Source organism: Myotis lucifugus, unplaced genomic scaffold (genome assembly GCF_000147115.1).
Source record: "Myotis lucifugus unplaced genomic scaffold, Myoluc2.0 scaffold_115, whole genome shotgun sequence".
NCBI classification, from domain to species: Eukaryota; Metazoa; Chordata; class Mammalia; order Chiroptera; family Vespertilionidae; genus Myotis; species Myotis lucifugus.
The window spans coordinates 2850594-2864226 of record NW_005871163.1 but is presented as its reverse complement, the minus strand read 5'-3'; the positions used below and the strand labels follow the sequence as shown (position 1 = coordinate 2864226).

The following is a 13633-nucleotide window of genomic DNA, read 5'->3' as shown; positions in this document are numbered from 1 at the left end:
TAATACAGACACAATGTGTAGTAATTACACCTGTTGATGGGAAATCCTGGCTCTTATCTAAGCACAAAGCCGTTCTCAATTACATCAAAATAATCTGCATGCCACTAAATTACAGAGACATGCAATAACTTCATATGTTTCTAACTACTGCTGTTTACACATATGAAATACTGTGTCTCAGAAATTTACATTCCAGGCTGAAACAGTATTATTCTTTATATTACTTTTAATTAATCCTAGTCAATTTGCATTTCCTCTTCCATGTCTGTGTTAATTTCAGAAGAATACTCTAACTTTGAGAATAAACCATTTCAATGCATAAACAAAGGGAAGAGAGTAATTGCTAAGTTTCCAGCCAGTCCCACCTGGTCATAAGTCCACCCCCTTCAGAGGCACTTGTTGAAGGTTGCTGCAACTGTCCTTCTTCCCTCCGCTTCTGCAGCTCATCAATCACAGGGCTTACTCCTAATATTAAGAGGGCACACCGATGGATCACGGAGTTGCAGGCGGCAGTGTACACATCCTGACCCTCGGGAAGGTCTGTGCTGACCCTTCGCTCTTGCTGAGACTGAGGAGGTGGATCATCAGATCGAGCCCCAGACCCTGCCCCACTGTTCATTCTATCTCGATCTCGGCTACGAGCTACTTCACGGGCTGAGAGGAAACACTGAAAGATTTCTGTAACATGCAACACAAAAACAAGGTCTTAACACATGGGGAGAGAAAAGCAAAGAAAATAACAATAAAAATAGTCAAAATATTTGGACCAAAAACTTACTGAAAAAGGGAAAAATCTTATTTTAGATATTAAATACAGCATAGTAACTAAGTTAAAATTATATAAAAAATACACAAAATATTAAACTTTTCATGAAAGTTAAAAAAGGAAATACTCATGCCTTTATAGAATTTAGATTGATTAATTCTATTTCTACTCTTTTCTATAAGTTAGATCAGTGGTTTTCAAAGTGTGGTCTCAGATCAGCAGCATCAACATCATCTGAACACTTGTTAGAAATGCAAATTATCAGACCCATCCCAGAACTTCTGAATGTAAGCTCTAGACATGGGACCAAAAATTTGTGTTTTAATAAGCCTTCCAGATGATTCTGAAGTCCACAAGAGTTTGAGAAGCACTGAGTTAGATAAAAATAACTACTTACATTCATGACCTTGGTATGAAAAATGTCAGGTTACAAAAGAAACAGACAAAATTTAAGTTGCAATAGTTACAATGAAAAGGCCTCTTTCCCATTCCAAATTCCATATAATACCTAACACCTACACTTTGCTATAACTTGAATACATTAAATAATACAACCTCTAAAGGTCTTTGCTGAAACAGAGTCTGATTACACTATATGGCCAAGATTGGCTCGAGAGTCAAATGGCATCACCAGGAATGTCCTGACACCAGCTCGTGCCAATTTATAAGTGTAAAAAGTCAGTGAGTGTACCAAGGTTCCATTGTAGTGGCAGATACTTCACAATAGGAAAATAATATTTTGCTCAAATTTGAACTGAAGAGGATATTCTTGGAGAACCAAGGCAGAAAAGTTGGTAAAATATTAGAGTCATCTGTTTATATGGAAATACAAACTTTAAAAATGCATCTGTATGTTTTATCGAATTATTATGATGCTATTTTCATTATGTTGTTGAAAATGTCTATTTCAATGAAAATCAAAGCGACACAGAGTCCAGAACTAGAAATCAGTTAAAGTGATTAAGAGAATGGTCACTGGAATTTTGGGCAGACCTGGTTCTAATTCCAGCTGCTGCTACTTGTGGTGCTAAGCACATAATTTTGCTTCTTAAAACCTCTGTTTGACCATCTTAAGAATAGAGTAATACTCATCTCATAAAACTTTTGCAAGGATTTATGAGTTAATTTATGTGAAGAATTTGACCCAGTGCCCAGCATACAGTAAGTGCTCAAAAATGGTAGCTAGTTTAAAAATTATTACTCTGCGGATGACTATTATGCTTTCTGTTATTATAACTGTGTGTTATACTTTGCTTTCATAACGTTTTAAGTTCAACTGCAAAAGGTTTCTCAGCCTACGTTTTTACTAATTATTCTCCGTTTCCATTTCCAATATACTTTTCTCCATTTAGACTTTATCTTTCCCTCGTTTTTAATGGGTTTTGGTCTTGTTTTGAGCAGCCTCAAGATCATTTTTACAAGTACCCAGAACACAAACAAACTGATAATAAAGTAAATGTCCAACTAAATGATGTAGACAGACAATCCCAAAACTAAATGCGTAGCTGGACATAATGTTTTAGGTTACAAAGTGAATATACACCTTAACTTGAAATAGCCAAATCACTCAAAAAATAGTAACAAATGTTTTAAAACAGTGGTTCTCAACCTTCCTAATGCCGCGACCCTTTAATGTTGTGGTGACCCCCAATTTCACTGTTACAAATTGAACATAATTAAAGCATAGTTATTAATCACAAAAACAATATGTAATTATATATGTGTTTTCCGATGGTCTTAGGCGACCCCTGTGAAAGGGTCGTTCGACCCCCAAAGGGGTCGCGATCCACAGGTTGAGGACCGCTGTTTTACAAGCTTTAATATTTCTCTTTAAATATATAAATGATTACCTTTAAAAACTGTCTATAGCCCCAGGATATGAAAGTATGAAAAGTGTTATTTACCCAGCCAACAATATTCTCACATATATTCTTGCTCCCTTCTGAGAAGAGCAGTGTAGTCAGTGGGTAAAATTTATAACTTATTAAAAGTTCTACATATGAAATAATTGGGCTCTCCTAATATGCATAGAAGGGGGCTCTCTTCCTCACCAGACAGAGGTAGGCCTGATCAATGGATAACTTGGAACCCCCGAGAGGACATACTTTGAATGACCTTATCTAATGACTCATGGACATTATTTCATGCATGAGACTGGTGGAACTGGTACGGTTTCCAAAGCCTGCTTCCAGAACTTTTCAGCCCCAAACATGAAATTCAATAACTAGCACAGGGCTGAAATATTAACTAATGTACATTCAGATCACCAGTAGAATATCAAATTCTTTTAGAAAAACCATAGAGAAACATGTCTTTCTCTTTCTTCTCTACTCAGTTCCCATAACAAAAAGAATATACATCTGTGTATATCTGTAAAGTAAGGTGTATACTCACTGCCAGCTGTCATCACTTCATGTTCCCGTTCTTCCTCCTCATCCTCTGGCTCTGGATGCCCCTCTTCCCGGTCTCGCTCAGCCTGTTCTTCCATTTCAGCTTCTTCATCAATGGTCCGGGTAAATGAATGCTCCTGAGGATCAACATCTGCAGAGTCTTGGTTTTCTGAGATCTTAAAGAAATGATCAAGTTATATTGAACATATTTTTCAAAAACTTTGAAAAACTTCATTAAAACCTTGACTTTTTATCATGGAAAATACCGCTAATACCAATAATAACACATGAAATTACTACAAAAAGACATACTAGATAAATCTGAATAAAATAGAAAGAAATGTATCTACACAAAATACATACAGAGATACCTATATACTCTTTGTTTCTCAGTATTTTTATTAAAATGCCATGCTATAGCCTGGCCAGCATGGCTCAATGGTTGAGCATTGACCTATGAACCAGGAGGTCACAGTTCGATTCCCGGTCAGGGCACATGCCCAGGTTTCTGGCTTGATCCCCAGTGTGGGGCATGCAGGAGGCAGCCGGTCACTGATTCTCTCTCATCATTGATGTTGCTATCTCTCTCACCCACTCCCTTCCTTTCTGAAATCAATAAAAATATAAAAATAAAAAATGCCATGCTATCAATTGACATTTACATTGTTATTCAGCTGTAAACTATAGTTCTGCAACTTAAAATGAGTTATGACACCAAAAATAAAAGGTACTTAAAAAAATATAATTTTGATTCCATTCCGTCTCCCCTTAAGTTATATATATTATTACTCTGTATAAATGTTTAATAATTCTAATTTAAAACAGTATTTTTAACTTTTTTTTTGGTGAGAACATTTAAATTCTACTCTCTTAGCAAATTTCAATTCTTCAAACAGTATTATTTTTAGTTTTTTCTTTACTCTGTTTGCCCCTGAAGAAACCAAAAATTAGAAATCTGGTAAGAACAATGTTAATTTTATTTGCCATGGTGGTTGTGCTATCTAGAAGTCATCTAGAGGAAAGAATCCTTAAAACAGGTGCCAAGAGAGGCACACGTATCATAATAGTACATCTTTTCCCACACAAATATACGTACAAAGCACAAATAAAGATTTTAATGATATCCTTTAATGCATAACAAAAGTTATTTTGTGATTTATGGCCAGTAAATAACTTAAGAATTTCACTGAGATGGAGATACTGAGCAATGTCAGTCTCACACAGTGCATAAATCATTATCACTATATATGTGACTTTCAAATATGAGGCTCAACAAAATGACAAATTAATACATTTCATAGAATTTCAAGGTCACTAGCAAATAGTCAGATCCAAAATATTAAATAAGGGCAGGCTAAAAGAATACCGTAATAGAAATGTAGAGATAGAGTTTGATTTTTAAAATCTAAGATCTAAAGAGTATAGTGCAAAACACCTACTGTATAAACTTTCAAAGTAAGCATTTCTGAAGTTGATGTATTATACAGGCTTATACTTATAACTACAAGGTCATGTTATCAGGATTACCAAGTACTTTAAAAATCATCTCATTTTTGATGCATGATTACTTTTGGAACATCCTTAATAAGAGGTTTCAATCTTTACCCCAATAGTACATAACCCTGACATAGAAGGTTGTTTTCCTTACGTTCAACTAGCAATGATTCACCATGAAATTAGTCCCCTTTGATCCTACCTGTGCCCAGTACTTTTGAGGTAGCTATCCTGTGCCTCCCATTTCTTTCACTTCTGTATGATTTTTGGACCTTTCACTAATCCAAGGTAGTTTGTTAATGTCCCTCATAAATTATGGCACCCCAAATTAAATGATAATTCAAATGTGGTCTGATCAGCATAAAATAAAGGAATAATATTTCATATGATTAGACAATTCAATTTGTTAAATAATTTATACAGCCTAAGAATATATAAACTTTCTTAGCAGCCATATCATACTTGATAAATATGGAGTTAAATAAACCCCAATCTTTGACTTGTCCAATTTTTTTTTTCACTAGAAAAAGAACTGCTCAACCTTTAAATGTACATCTGCAATAAGCAAGGCATTTTTCTTTTCCTGACATAAATCAATAGGTAGCTATCTCTCACAGCTTGCAGAAAAACACAGAAATTAACTAATTTCAAACTTTACCCATCTGTCTCGTGATGATGACCTGGTCTGAATAAGTTCAAGGTTCTTGCAAGCAAGTAAACGACTTCGAACTTTGTACACACAACGGTACACTTCTGATAAGCTCTTACCAGGTTGATACCTAAATAAAGAACCAAAATAGGAAAGTTACCTAATTTCTAACATCATGAGAGCAAATATTTGTCAGAGGATAGTTTTAAGTTACTTGCCGGCTTTCTCCACATGCTTGACTAAGTAAATTCGTGTGTTTCAGAAGAGCTGCAAGAACAAATCTAGACACAGTGTCCAAGAGTGATTCATTACTTAAAGTTGCACTGTCCCAATCTGAAAGTAAAAATGATGTATTAAACATTTAAAAGGGCTCAGAAAACAGTTCAGAGGTCATAGCTTTAGTAATCCCACATCTGAATGTCATTTTTCTACAGACTTACTTAACAAATACACCTCCTAGATCCCACACACTGTTCTGTGTGCTAGACATACAGCAGTAAACAAAACTGAGTCCCTCAACATGGAGGGACCTGGAGATTATTATGCTATGCAAAATAAACCAATGAGAAAGACAAGTATCACATGATCTCACTTATATGTGGAATCTGATGAACAAAATAAACTGATGAAAAAAATAGATCCAGAGGCATGGAGGCATGCAACAGAATGACGGATCTCAGAGGGAAGGTGGGGGAGTGGGGCGGGGGGGGGGGGGGGGGGGCCTGGGAAAGATTAGCCAAAGAACTTGTATACATATATGCATAACCCCTGGATACAGACAATAGGATGATGAAGGCCAGGGGTGGGGGCGGGCTACAAAGGGTCAATGGGAGAAAAAAAAAAGGGGACATATGTAATACTTTCAACAATAAAGATTTAAAAGAAAATAAATTTTAAAAAAATTCAAGGGTATTTTTCACAAAGAGGAAAAATAAATTTTTAAAAAATGTCATTTCTAAAATACCCGTTTCTATAAAAAAAAGTAATAGGGAGAAGCCTATGATTTTCTATTTACATGTATCACACATACATAGTATTATGAGCTAGCTACATATTTATCCCCTTTATTCTCTTCATCTTACCTTTACTAACAGCATAATCCTGCATGCTGATCCAAAGGCTTCGTGCAGGCTCTTTTGAACAACCCAATGCCAAGTCTACAAAGACAGCAATTTCAGGTCGCAATTTGTAGTCAAAAGGTTTCTGTTCTTCATTTCCTGAAAGAGCTACTTCTAATAGGCAACTCATACATTTATCTAAAAAGAAAATTATTCAAGTTATTCATTTTAAACCTCATAAATTTTGGTGCCACCAACAAAATCTTACATTTACTTAATGCATATGAAATGATACATTTCAAACTCGTTTAAGTAGGTGCTACAAAGTTCTTTAATGTTTCTCAACTGCAGGTAGAATCCCTCTTCCATCTGCTCCAGAAGGATGTGTGACTAGATATAACACTCCAGGGAAGAGGTCTGGCATATTAGTATGCGGGGAGCCTACACCTGCACCACTGTCATATACAACAAAGAACACTCTTGTTCAAAATATAATTATATCCTTTTTGAGAAACATGTGACCACTGGGAAAGAGATTAGAAGATAATTTTTTTCTTTTTTCTAGACTTAAGTATGATTCAAGAGAGATCAGTGATACCATAAACATTTGTTCAGGTGGTTCCTAACTTTTCAATGGGACATATGATATTCTGAATTAATTTTCCATTTAAAAAACAAATAAAACAATTCTCTAAATGATAGCCAGGTTCTTGGGCTAATAACAAGTCAATGTAACCCATAATAAAATTGAATAATCATATATTTATAATTTTACAAAGGACAAATACCCTTTCTTAATATATGCAAGTATTTAAACATAAAATGTAATATTTTAATAGATCAATTATGATCTATTATAATTTCAAAAGTAACATGAAAACTAAAACTGAACTAAGCCATTCAGAGAAAGACAAGTATAATATGATTTTTCACTCATATGTGGAATCCAATGTACAAATGAACTAACAAGCAAAATAGCCTCATAGAGAAAAAGCAGACTGACAGTTGTCCAAGGGGGGGGGGGGGGTAGTTACCTATGGGCAGAGGTAGAGAGATTGAGCAAAAAAGAAAAAGAAGAGAGAAAACATTTATGGACATAGACAACAGTGTGGTAATTGTCAGGGGAAGGTGGAAAAGGGTATAGGCCAGGCTGAGGGCCCCCCCCCCCCCAAAGTGCACCGGTGAAAAACCATGATTTTACTTTTTTTTTGATACATGTATCATAAAGTACTAGTCTAGCATTCATCAGCCATGGCCAGACTCACCTTCTGGTTCATAAATAAAATTATGAATATACTAGAGGCCCAGTGCACGACATTCGTGCATTGGAGTGGGAAGGGTCCCTCAGTCCTTGCAGTCCAGGACCCGTGGGGGGATGTCAGCTTGCTGGCTTAGGCCTGGGCCTAAGCTGGCAGTCAGACATCCCCCGAGGGGTCCTTAGTGCTGCTGTGGAGGCGGAAAGGCTCCCCCTTGTGGCTGAGCAGAGCTCCCCCTGTGGGAGCGCACTGACCACCAGAGGGCAGCTCCTGTATTGAGTGTCTGCCCCCTGGTGGTCAGTGTGTGTCATAGTGACCAGTCATTCCCAGTCGTTCTGCTATTAGGGTCAATTTGCATATTACCCTTTTATTATATAGGATAGAGTCCTGGTGCACAGGTGGGAGCCGGCTGGTTTGCCCTGAAGGCTGTCCTGCTGCCATCTTAGTTGGGCTAATTTGCATACTCGCTCCTGATTGGCTGATGGGTGTGGCTTTGTGGGCGTGGCTTGTTTCTCTTTTAATATATAGGATAACTAGTGGCCCGGTGCACGAAATTCGTGCACATTAAAGGGGGATTAGTTAGAGGAAATATTTTAATATTGCTATTTGCCCTTTGTCTATAATAGAAGTGTCAGAGATAAAAGAAAATTAGTAAAATGTATATGAAAATCTTCCTCCTGTCAGAGTCTGGGGCACACCACGGGACCCAGAGTCAAGTCCCCGCCCACCCATGTGTGCCTCAAAATCGCCCAAGACCCAGACCTGGCTGGCCCCACCCCCATTGGGCTAGATCCATACCTGGCCGGTCCCACCTGTCAAGCCCCAGGTCCCCTGGCCCGGCGCCAGGTGAGGGTGCAGCCTGTGGTCCCCCGTCAAGCCCTGCCAGGTTGGGGGCATGGCCTGAGGTCCCCTGGCCTGGCACCAGGGTAGGGGGCACGGCCTGAGGTCCCTTGGCCCAGTGCCGGGGAGGGGGGTGCGGCCTGAGGTCCCTATCCCAGGCCAGGGGTCACGCCTTGAGGTCCCCCATCAAGCCCCGCCGGGTGGGGGACGAGGCCTGAGATCCCTCATCAAGCCGGGCTGGGGGCGTGGTCTAAGATCCCCCATCAAGCCCCACCAGGCGGGGTGCACAGCCTCAGGTCTCTGGTCCAGCGCCGGGGCAAGGTTGCAGCCTCAGGTCCCCTGGCCCAGTGCCAGGGCGTGGCGGCGTGTCCTGAGGTCCCCCATCAAGCCCTGCCAGGGGGGTGGGGGGGGTGCAGCCTGAGGTCCTGTCAATCCCCTCGGGGGGGGGGGGTGTTGGGGAGGGCACAGCCTCAGGTCCCTGCTGATTGCTCGTTAAGGCTCATTACAGGAACTCGGCCTCCACTGTGGGCGCAGTCATCTTGTGTTACGGAAGCCCCCACACCACCCCCCCCAACCACTGTAGGCACCGCCATCTTTGTGGCAGAGTGACAGTCAATTTGCAAATTCCCTCTTTATTATATAGGATAAACTTGCTTAATTAGACCTGTTTTCTGATTTAGCTAAACTTTTTCCAGCCTAGTGAAGCACCCCAACTTCTTTTTCAGGTAATTGTCAGCAACACAGCAGTAAATATCAACACGAAGCAGATTATTATTGTAGTTCATGCAGGGAGAACAAAGGTTAAAATATTTAACTGCAGCAGTGTTTGACTATATTCTGCACAGTGAGAAAACCTGAAGTCATTTGCAAGTTCCACCATTTCTTACTTCTTTCCAGTTGGGTCAAGTTTCTACATTTTTCTAAATCTCCGTTTTCCAGCTAATAAAAAGAAAATAGGATTCTACTGAGTCTCCTATCTACCTACTCCAGGACTTCTGTGAGGATCAAATGAGATGAGGCATAGGAAAATGCTTCACAGACATTTGGTTAAACTGTATAATGTCTGCACCTGGGTATAAAGCAAGTCGGGTTCCTGGGCTGAAGAAACTCCAAGGAGACTAGTTGCTAGGGAGAAGAGGCCAGGCGTTGCTATGCGACGTCATTACCTGGTGCCCACAGCAACCGTTTCCGGGCTGGGCTGGGCTGTGGGCCACATTTTGTGCCATGGGGTCTTGGCAGCATTGGCTGCAATTTGGTGGGGTGTCGCTCTGGGGTGGTGCAGGGCCTGTGTCCTACTTGGGGGAAGCAAAGTGCTGGTTTTGTCGGTGCCAGGTCCATGGTGTTGTTTATTTTTAAACTAGAGGCCCGGTGCACAAAATTGGTGCATGGGGGGGGGGTTGTCCCTCAGCCCGGCCTGCACCCTCTCCAAGCTAGGACCCCGCAGGGGATGTTGGATCCCTGCGGGACTGCTGGCTTCTAACCGCTCACCTGCCTGCCTGCCTGGTCACCTCTAACCACTCTGCCTGCCTGCCTGATTGCCCCTAACCTCTCTGCCTGCCTGCCTGCTCGCCCCTAATCTCTCTGCCTGCCTGCCTGCCTGATCGCCCCTAACCACTCTGCCTGCCTGATTGCCCCTAACTGTTCTCCCCTGCTGGCCTGATCACCCCTAACCGCCTCTGCCTCAGCCCCCGCCACCGTGGCTTTGTCCAGAAGGACGTCCAGAAGGATGTCCGGAAGACATCTGGTCTAATTAGCATATTACCCTTTTATTAGTATAGATGGCCCATGCACTTCACAGCAGCTCCTGCATTTAGTGTCCGCCCCCTGGTGATCAGTGTGCATCATAGCTACCAGTCAGATGGACGAAAAGACGGACACTTCGCTTTTTATATATATATAGATAATGAACTTTATATCTAATATGACCACGTAGGCTTTCTAATCTAACTCATTATTTTATGGATTAAAATTAGAAACCCAGAGACATTAATTAAAGGACCTATCCTAGATAAACAACTAGATTATCTGTTTAGGAACTGGAGAAATCCTCATGTTCAGACAGTCAGAGAGGTAGCTTCCCAGCAAAGTAGACAAGTAGAAGATGAGGCAGAACAAAGGAATCTCCAAAGATACCATAAATAGGGAGGAAAAAAATGAAGAATCACACAAGGTAACAACAACATGAAAGCAGGACCGGCAAGGAGGGGGAGGACTGCCACTCACATCTGAGAGGTGTTTGAAAACCGAGCACTGGTAAGTCATGGTGGTAAACTTACAAAGCTTTATATTCTATGAAGCAGTTTCATAACCTCTAAGCCCCAGAAGACAATCAAGAATTTTCCCATTTTTATGGATTAGATAAGTTGCCCCAAATGAGTGATAAATAATGACAGAGTAGGACTAGGCCTTCATTTTCCTATTTTAGAGGCTCTTTTCACTACACAATGCTGCAGGATTTAACTGTTTTTCTAAGAGCTCCAATTTATAGTCTCAGATCCCCTACCCTGTAAATGCCACTTTAGTTTCCTATCAGTTTTCTATTCAGCAAATCCAAAATAAATGAAATCTCCAATGGAGGTACAAACATAACTATATATTTTAAATGTTGTGAAAAAGCACATTACCTAACTGAGGGGTGTCCATTTCTACACCGTCACTAAAAAGTGGTGTTTTCATCCAATATGCAGTATCCTGTTCCTCCGGAGACACAGGGGAGCCCTGAAGCATGCCACCAAGACATCGCCCAATAAGGAGAGCAATTGTTCTTTCCAAATCCACAAGCCACACCCAGGACTGGGCTGGCTGAGGTAATGGCACGCCAGCAGGATCGATCAGTTCTGGCCCTCCTGAAGACAAAAATCATTAGTAATTGTGTCCTTATCAGGTATTCAAGATTCTCAAGCTTTCTCATGCATTATAATAAGACGTTGAAGCAAAATAATTTTACAATGAAAAGAAATTGTAACACTTTCTGTATATATTCCCTTTACTAATTTAAAACATATTCAGATAAGTTATACTATCAAAATTTTCCTTTGTAAAATTATTAATTTTAAGATAAACATTAAAATAGTATATGACAGAATTAACTCAAAGGATTCTATTCCTACTTTTCATTATCCAGATCAAATTTTACCATAAGAGTACTTGAAACAACTCATTCATCCAAAATCAAAACAAGGTTGATTTAGTAAAATTACATTTAGTATTAATACTTTTAAAGCTTGAATTGAGAATTATACTAAGATCCAGACCCATGCTTTCTTTTTGTACATTTGCTTTCAACAGTTCTTCACATTAAAAACAAAAAAAACAAAAAAACTATACTATAAAGATAAAACTTAGCCATAAAGATAAAAACAGATATCACTGAAATTGTGTGTAGGGGGGATTAGTGGGGGGAGACGAGAAACCAGATCAATAAATCCAAAATTGGTTATTTGAAAAGACTAATAAAGATGCATAAACCTCTAATAAAAGTAATCTTTAAAAAATCCAAAAATTAGGAATAAAAGCCCTGCCGGTGTGCCTCAGTTGGTTGGAGCATCATCCCATACACCAAAAAGTTGAAGGTTCAATTCCCGGGCAGGTTGCGGGTTCGATCCCTGGTCAGGGTGCATACAGGGGGCAACTGATTGATGTTCCTCTCTCATACCAATGTTTCTCTCTCTCTCTCTCTCTCTCTCTCTCTCTCTCTCTCACTCACTCTCCCTCTCCCTCTCCCCTCCTATTGATTTTCTGTCTAAAAATCAATAGAAACATATCCTTGGGTAAGGATTTTTAAAAAACGTTTTTTAATTAGGAATACACAAGAGGATTTAACAACAAAGATTTTAAGAAACCATGAGTAAATATTATGAACAATTTTATATCAATAAATGAAAACCAACAAATGATATTTTCTGGAAAAAAATCAATTTCCAAAATGGGCTTGATAAAAAAACAAAAAGCTGAAAGAGAACAAAACCTCTAAGAAAGAAAACTAATAGCCAAAGTCTATCTAAAAAAAACAGGCTCAGATAGTTTTATAAAGTCTTCTAAACCTCAAGAAAAGATAATCCGTATCTTACACAAATTATTTCAGAAAAAAAGGGGGAAAAAAAAGGAAGATTCTAAACTGATTTTATGAGGTTGGTATAATGGTGGTAGTAAAAATAATGCAACAATAATAGCATCACAGAAAAATTATAGAAAAATATCAATTGTAAACACAGATGCGGAAATCCAAAATAAAATGACACCTAATCACCTAATGCAAAGTTCTGAGATGTTTTTACAAAGGAAGGGTAAACCTCGAATGGCTCCATATTAAGCCTAATCAACATCAGCTGTAACCTAAACAACACAGCTGTAACCTTGACACTTGATTTCATCTAAATCCAGTTGTCACAGAACCATACAACATTAAAGTAAAATAGGCCCTCAATGTCACCTTGTCAACCTTAATCTTTCCAGGAGAAACAAACAAAGGCTTTAAGAAATTTTAAGTGACTTGCCCAAGATCAGACAGCCAAATTACTAGCAGAGCCAAGACTAAAATCTAGGATCTTTTTATGCATTAGTCCAAGATCAAAACATGTGACCTCACTTAAACTTGAAACGTTTTAAAATTGTAGTAATGAAACTCCTTTGATAGCCTTAGGACAGAGAGACTTCAGTGGGAAAACACACTGTTTTCTAGACATGATATTTTAAGCTATATTCAAATACACAGAATCATCAGCATTTTATAAATTAAGCGATTTCAAGTGCCTTGCCTAAAATCAGAATGTTATTTCCTATAATATATCTAAAAGGGAAAACACAGAAAAATAGGTTCCCAACTCCCATCTTTTGCATTCAGTTATCTATATATCCAACCAAAATAAAAAATATTTTACTGTCAAAGAGATTTAAAAATAAAAATTTTTGCACTTAATAAAACTTTTTTAAAAATATATTTTTATTGATTTCAGAGAGAAAGGGAAAGGGAGAGATAGAAACATCAATGATGAGAGAGAATCATTGATCAGCTGCCTCCTGCACACCCCCTACTGGGGATCGAGCCCACAACCCAGGCATGTGCTCTTGACCGGAATGGAACCCGGGACCCTTCAGCCCGCAGGCCAACGCTCTATCCACTGAGCCAAACCAACTAGCGCAAGAAATAAAACTTTTAAAATCAAATCCATCTATTAACT

At 39.1% G+C, this 13633-nt stretch overlaps 1 protein-coding gene across 2 annotated transcripts in view; it reads right to left on the bottom strand.

Moving 5' to 3' along the window:
* Window positions 1–13633, bottom strand: part of HERC1 (HECT and RLD domain containing E3 ubiquitin protein ligase family member 1) — a 177983-nt gene that overhangs the window by 93799 nt on the left and 70551 nt on the right. For both annotated transcript variants that reach the window (XM_023757829.1, XM_023757830.1), the window contains exons 18-23: window positions 11078–11299; window positions 6382–6555; window positions 5518–5632; window positions 5309–5429; window positions 3161–3332; window positions 366–678 (exon numbers count right to left, since the gene is read on the bottom strand). In XM_023757829.1, coding sequence (XP_023613597.1) covers window positions 366–678; window positions 3161–3332; window positions 5309–5429; window positions 5518–5632; window positions 6382–6555; window positions 11078–11299 — 1117 coding nt within the window. The remainder of the gene's footprint in view (window positions 1–365; window positions 679–3160; window positions 3333–5308; window positions 5430–5517; window positions 5633–6381; window positions 6556–11077; window positions 11300–13633) is intronic.